At 56.6% G+C, this 7278-nt stretch overlaps 1 protein-coding gene across 1 annotated transcript; it reads right to left on the bottom strand.

Annotated features, from left to right (window-relative positions):
• Window positions 1–2805: 2805 nt before the first annotated feature.
• On the bottom strand, window positions 2806–4901 carry LOC117871382 (hemoglobin subunit beta). Its single transcript, XM_034759307.1, has 3 exons — window positions 4743–4901; window positions 4393–4615; window positions 2806–3054 (listed from the first exon to the last, which is right to left on the bottom strand). The coding sequence occupies exons 1-3, from the start codon at window positions 4832–4834 to the stop codon at window positions 2926–2928; spliced, it is 444 nt and encodes a 147-aa protein (XP_034615198.1). The 5' UTR covers window positions 4835–4901; the 3' UTR covers window positions 2806–2925.
• Between the last annotated feature and the right edge of the window lie 2377 nt (window positions 4902–7278).

Below are 7278 nucleotides of genomic sequence, written 5' to 3'. Positions count from 1 at the left end.
AGCAGTGCTGCTGCCAACCCCGCTAATGAGGAGCATGTTAATTACGTGCATTACATTGGCTACTAGGGCCGGCAGACAAGAGCAGGGCTGAGCCAGCCCCTGTCCAGATGCAGAGCAAGGCCTTGTCTGCACTAGAAAGCCTTTCCCAGTAGAGCTCTGCTGGTCCGGCTGTATCGGCAAGCCTCCCTAATAGAGATGCAGCTTATGCCGGCCAAAGACTATCTTAGCCAGCATCGCTTATGCCACTTCCCCAAACAAAACAAGCTATCCCGGGGAAAGCGCTCTTTCACCGGCCTAAATGTGTCTACACTGGGACTTTGGCCGGCCTGGCTCTGTCGGCTGGAGCATGAGCCTTTTGCTCCTCTAACTGACACAGACCAGGCCGGGCCGACAACCCCTGCTCCAAGGAGCTTGCCCTCTAGCTAGGCAGGACCCGGAGGGGGAGAAAAGACGCACCACTTTGCACACAGAGCCCTAAGGCCCAGCGAGATGAAGTGAGCTGCCCAAGGTCTGGGTTCGAGCTAAGGCCAGGCCAGCACCTTCCCCACGAGTGCAGCCTTCCGCTCTGTGCCAACAACTACTCTGACTGGGACCGCCCTGTGTTCCCTGAGCCCTGCTTCCCGGGTAAAGCTGGAAGGGATTGGTAAGAGCAGGGAAACTGAGGCGGGTGCCAGACTTGTGTGGCACGTAGTGGAATTGGGCATCCCTCAAAACGCGGGCCAGCTGCGGGGTATGAAGCAGGGCGCTGAACTGGGGTTGCCGAGTCTCTCCATTTTATTGCCCAGTTTGTTGATTTTTGGTGTTTTTCTTCAAGCCCCAGCTCCCGGAGTCATTGGGGGGAGGGGGGGGTGAAAATGTCAATTTTTATTTAAAAAGAAAATGAGAAGTTCCCAGCCTGGCCCTGTTGCAGAGAAAACCTGGAAACCGCCAAGTCCCCGGCTCAATACCCAGAAAGCAAAGGGAAAGAATCCAAAAGAGATTTTTAAAATCTCATGATTTCGAAGCCAATCCAGTAACTTTGGAGGGCCTGACTCGTGATTCTGGCGTGTCAGTGCTGGGCCTGGCCCTCAGCCTGGTCAGTGGGAAGTGGGGGAGGGGAGCATTTGTCATAAACTGCCCAAACCAAAGTCCTTTGGCTGTTTGCCTTCCAGCTCCGTGAGTCAGAGGGTGGGACTGTCCCGTTTGCTGCAGCCCCCGTATGTCCCTCCAGTCGTATTCAAGGGCTGTAAAATCCCCACCCCCACCCAGGGCAGGCCCCATGTGGGACAGCCAGGCCCGCTGCCACCTCCAGTGCAGAAAGAGGCTAGAGTCAGGGGTTGCTACAGCCACTCTGGGGCGCACAGCCGCTCAGAGACCAATTGGTGGACTGGACTCCCTGGACTGCCTGAGATATTCCAGGGATCATCTCAGTCGCACACCACCCCGGAGTCCCACGGGCACAACGGGGCCCATTGGGATCATCTGGCCGGCAGTTCCCCGTTGAAGGGAATGGCGTCCGTATTCATCTGGGGACTAGTCGTTACGCTTAGCACCTGAAAGGTGCAGGACACCGTGCAGCCGTAAAAGAAGCGGCCGTCCCACAGAGACAGCCCACCACGTGCTGTGGCACCTCAGCGCCGGGCAGAGCCCTGAAGGTCTGAGCCTGTGGATGCAGACACAGCTGCGTAATGTGACGCACATGCCTGGCACCCGCTCTCACCAGGAGGTGGTTTCATAGTGTCACAGGGCTTACGGCCAGATGGGACCAGTAGATCACCCTGCACACAGAGAATTGCACCATCACCCCGTACTGAGCCCAGTGACTTGGGCTAGACTAAAGCATTTCAGTCCTTACTGTCGTGTGCCCCAAACCAAGAACAGGATGGACCAAGGAACCCCCCAATTCCCGAGGCCTCCTATAATGGCAGCAAATTGATTGGGTGAGCTATACCCAGATGATCCCAGCAGGTGACCCCGCTCCCCAGGCCCTGGCAAAAATCCCTCCCCCAAGTTCCCTGCCACAATGGCCTAGGTGAAAATTCCTTCCTGACCCCAAATCTGGCATCAGTTGGCCCCTGAGCAGGTGAGCCAGACCCACCAGCCAGGCATCTAGAAAGGATTTTCCAGGCCACCTCAGATCACCGGTCCACCCCGTCCAGCTATGGCTGGTCTCTCATGCTTCAGAGAGGGGCATGTCCCTCCAAAATGTATCTGGCCAACTGTGCATGGAGGAAGGGGAGGCGATTTCTTCCTGACCTCTGCAGGTGACAGACTGAAACCCTGAAGCATGAAAATTGATTATAGTCATTGTCTTAGTGCAGAGCTGCAAGTGTTATCAGCTGTTGAGGGAAATGCAAACCATCCTGGTTTCCTCATGGCCCATGGACGGAGGGAACGAACCAGGGGACTCACATCCACAGCCTCCAAGACCAGATGCCCAGAGCTAATTATGTGTGGATGTGTTTGCTGGCTTGGAATCCAAAGAGGCAAAGAAACAGACAAAGGGCGAGGGACTGGGAACGGTACATGAGGGTCGACTGGTTAAATCCAGAAACGTCCATTTTTTAAGAAGTTACAGGTGAATAGAGCTGTCCAGAGAGCGACAACTCCATTTTACAGCCAGTTTGGAGGTTTCCAGTATAACAACATCATAGCTAGAATGCCAGGAAATCCCAGAAGCAGCACTCTTTAGAGAACAAGAAAGACAAACCAGCAACTGAGCGAAACCCTTTCCCATTTATAAAATCTCCCAGCCCCCCTCTCCACGCTGCCCCCACCCCCCCAGGATCCCGCCCCATGCACACAGACACACGGACCATGAGCAACTGCAGTGGACGGGTTTTATTTGACGGTTACAGCCATTGGTACCCAAAGGGCATTTCCACGCACACGGGTGCGCCTGGGACAGAGTAGGGTCTCTTCGCCGGGTGGGTCCCTGCCGAGGGCTCAGTGGTACTTGTACGAGAGCGCGTGGGCCACCACGCGGACCAGTTTCTGCCAGGCGGCCTGGCAGGCAGGGGTGAACTCCCTCCCGAAGTGGGCGGCCAGGACGATGACGAGGATGTCACCCAGGAGCTGAAGGGGAGAAAGAGGAAAATCCCGCCCTGGTCAGTGGGGCTCTGAACCCCTCCACGTCTCTCTAACTACTCAGGGTTGCTGCTCAGCGACCATGGTGGTCAGGGAGAGAGATAGGGAGATACATGGTGGGGGCTAGAGAGAGAGGGTGGTGGATTGATGAATGGATGATGGAGTTTGGGGCTCTGAGATTTTATCTGCATGGCACTGCCAGAAAACTTTCTCCCCAGCCCAGGACCCCACGACGGTCTCTGTTTCATCTGTGTGTTCTGCTCTCTTTGCCTCCCCCAGCTCCTGCTCTCTCCCTTCTGTGTCTTTCTGACCTTAACTCCTTGTGTCTTCTCCTCTATTCCTGTGGGGTGACTCTCTCTCCCCACCCCCCGTCCCCCCGAGTGCAGGGCCAGGCCAGCACAAGGCCTATATGCTACTTAAGTCCTCACAATAGGGCTTAAGTGGGACCTACAGGGTGTCCCCTGCAGCAGGGGAATGTCACTCTGATCAGTTCTCTCCTTCCTCTTCCCTGGCTCTGACCCCTTTCCTCTCCCACAAACCCTTCCCCTCTTCTGGCCCCCACCCCTTGCCATCCTTCCCCTTGCTCCCACCACCTCCCCCTGGCCCCCGTTGTTCCCCTGACCCCTCCACCCCCTGCCCTCTTCGCTGTATCCGTCTGTCGCTGGCGTCTCTCCACCTTCCTAATGCCACCCCGGTGATCCCCCCTCTCTAGCTTCCACTGGCACCTGCCCTTCGCTCTTGGCCTGTCCCGTGGTTTCCTCCCGCAGGCCCTTAGCACCTTCCCGCCTCCCTCCCATCAGCCCTTTGCCCAAAGGAGCAGGACGGGGGGGTTGTGCACACAGCACTATGGGGCTGGGATCATTATGGGGGAACAGCACTTTCACTGCCTGGACATCCCACTCGGCACCCACCAAAGGGGCTGATCCACCTGACCGTGCCCTTCTCCTCACCGATCCCTCCCCCTAGCCCCCCGCTCACTTCTCTTGGACCAAACCCATATCACGCCCCCTCCCCCCTTCAGAGCATGCCACCCCCTCTCTGCATCCCTCCTGTCACTGGATCCTGGGCCCAGGTGGCCTCGATAGATTTCCACCTGCATTACTGGATCCTGCCATCTTCAGAATCTCCCCTGAGCCTGCCCCGCAGGCCTGGCACCTTGTACTGGATTATACAGTGTCACTTTCTCGCTCTCACCCACGGCCTAGTGCCCCTTTGGGACCTTGCTCACCGGTGGCCTCTTCCGTGCCCCAAAGGGAGAACCACCACTCAACCCTGCCCTGCCCTGTCCTGGGGGATCGAAGAGGGGGACCCAGCAGCCCGACTCACCCTGAAGTTCTCGGGATCCACGTGCAGCTTGTCACAATGCAGCTCGCTCAGCTTGGCGTAGGTGGCCTTGATGTTGTCCAGGTTCTTCACGGCTTCCCCAAAGGAGGTCAGCACCTTCTTGCCGTGGGCACGGACCTTGGGGTTGCCGATGATGGCGGTGGGGCTGGAGAGGTTCCCGAAGGAAGAGAAGAACCTCTGGGTCCAGGGGTAGACGATCAGCAGCCTAGAGAGAGGGAGACAGGAGCAGAGTCACACACAGGGTTACTGCAGCCTCCCTGCAGAAGCAGCGGCTTGGCCAGCCCAGGGGGAGGGAGGGGACAGCGGGTCAGATGCCGTGGAGCTCGGCCTACCTGGCCAGGGCTTCACTGCCACATTCAGCCACGTTGACCTTGCCCCACAGGCTGGTAATGAGCTGCTTCTCTTCGGCTGTCCAGTGCACCATGGTGACGAGCGAGGGGTTGTTTGCAGATGCAGCTGAGGGAGGAACCTGTATATGAGCTGCAGACCCCCAGCAGGGCTTTTATCCCCCAGCCTCAGCTCCTCCCCCTCTCTATGGACATGGCCATTGGTCAGCCCTGGGGTGGGGTCTGCGCTGGCTGGAGAGAGGCCACTCCATGCCTGAGTCAGTCTGTGCAGGGGGGGATCTGCTGAGTCGGGGTCCCAACGGACATGCTAAATTCAACCTATGGGACTCTCCTACTTTCAGCACACACGCCCACCCCCACCCTTGGGCCCTGTCCCCAGGGGGATATTGACCCCAGCAGACTGTGCTCTCACAAAGGACTTTGGCACTTGCGCCCATAACCCTTGTCTTCTCTTTTAGGACCGGACAGGACCTGTAAATTGGGGGCGAAGTCGCCCCTGCCCAGAGGGGCGACCCAAACCCCACACGTCTCTGCAGTGCCACTCAAAATGGCCCAGATCCTGCACATTGGCAGAGCTGCACTGAGTACTACAGAGTTACCCCGGCGAAGGATCTGGCCCTAGGTGCATTAGGGTGAATCCCAAGGGGGCAGCTGTGACCCTGTGGAGGGTCTGTGGGAGGGTATTGTACATGGGACGTTGCTGGCAGGGGGTTGGCTAAGGGATGCGCTCGCCCATGGTGCAGGTTTCACAGGGTTGATTGTGTGCCATACTAGGCATGTCACACACATGTGGCTGGCCCTGACCCCTGGCGGAGATAGAGGCCCGGTGTCGGCTCCCCTGCGGGGTAAATGGGTGCCGGCAAGGTCGATGGCCAAGCACCCATTCACACCAGTGGAGGATCTGGCCCATTGACACAGTTTCCAATACAGGGCTGGGCTCTCCATTCCCTTACACCGTGTGTAGTGAGAATGGGGCACGAAATCTGGACAGATCAGTGTGATCACGTTTTGCACCCACGGGACACAGGTGCAAATGACGGCCCAGGGGAGGAGAGGGTCAGGCCCATGATACTGAGTGGTTCCACGTAATTTTAGGGCCTAAACAAGGGGATAGTGAAAATTTCAGGTGGCTCCCTGGGTGTTTGTGGTGTTTCTCTGGCTTTAATCCAGAGTCAACGAGGGCAGAATATGATGCCCAGTGAAGACCTCAGGATCTGTCTCTTCATGGAGGTATTTCGGGGACTACATTTAAAAACACTGACCCAGACCCTCTGCTGGGACAAACTCACCTAGCTGCACTGAAACCAGCTGAGCCCCTGGCCTATTTCACATGGTGTCCAACTTAGAATCATAGAATATCAGGGCTGGAAAGGACCTCAGGAGGTCATCTAGTCCAACCCCCTGCTCAAAGGGGGACCAATCCCCAGACAGATTTTTGCCCCAGATCCCTAAGCGGCCTCCTCAAGGTTTGAACTCATAACCCTGTGCTTAGCAGACCAATGCTCAAACCACTGAGCTATCCCTCCCCCCTTACACTCCTAATGAACAGGCTGGCACAGGGACCCCTCCATTTCACTTGGGCCCCATGAGCCGGCTCAAGAGGCCCCTTTCAGAGAACAGCTCAGCCCCGTCCCATTGGGCTGATAACTCATGAGGAACCGCGGCTGCACATTGCAGATAAATCTACCAAACCACTGGCCAGAGCTTGCTGGAGTTTTCCAGCTCTGAGGTACACACACGCCTGACACGCTAAAGGGGCCTGCAGGCTTCAGAGGACCATGTTTTTTATAAGAGCTGGGAGACAGAGAGTTAAATCATATATAGGCACGTCTCAACACAACCCCGGACATATAGCCCACCCGAACCCTGTAGAAGAACGCTAGACTACACCCTGGGCAATGCACTGTGAGGAACCATCCTTGACTCGCCGTGGGGACTAGACAGCGTGACCGGGGGGGTTCCATTTGTTATTTCCAGCATCCTGTGATTGCGGCCAGCTCACACTGAAATCAAAGATCAGCCCAGACATTTGAATCTATCGTTTATTAGACATTTTCCTAACCTGAATTCGAGCTGGGACAGCACTTTAAAGGGCATCAGATTCCCCCTTCCCCCCAAAGCTGAATGTTAAAAGTAGCCGGGTAACAGAGTTTTCTCCTGCCTTTGGGTTCAAAATGGGGTAAAGCTCTAGGAGGGACATGAGGTGAGGGAGACAGAGGGGCGTTTAGGTTCGGATCAGGGCAGAAATGTGAGATTCTCCAGTTGCTCAGTAAGGTTCTGTTCTCTATTGCTGGGTTGGTACCGTGACCATTCCTCCTCTCCCCATCTCATGAGCCAGGTGACATCCTGGAGCGGAGCTTGGCAAACCGGGTTGGGGAAAGAAGTGCACAAGCACCAGGGACCTACACACACTCATTTCTCCCCACCTCTGATGCTCATAGCCACGTCTGCAGGATGGCCTGACTGGGCCCAGTGCTGGCCCCGGTTGAGGAAGGCACATGCTGGAAGGTAATCACACACT

Source organism: Trachemys scripta, chromosome 1 (assembly GCF_013100865.1).
Source record: "Trachemys scripta elegans isolate TJP31775 chromosome 1, CAS_Tse_1.0, whole genome shotgun sequence".
NCBI lineage: Eukaryota > Metazoa > Chordata > Testudines > Emydidae > Trachemys > Trachemys scripta.
The sequence above is the reverse complement of the archived record's forward strand: the minus strand, read 5'-3'. Positions and strand labels throughout refer to the sequence as shown.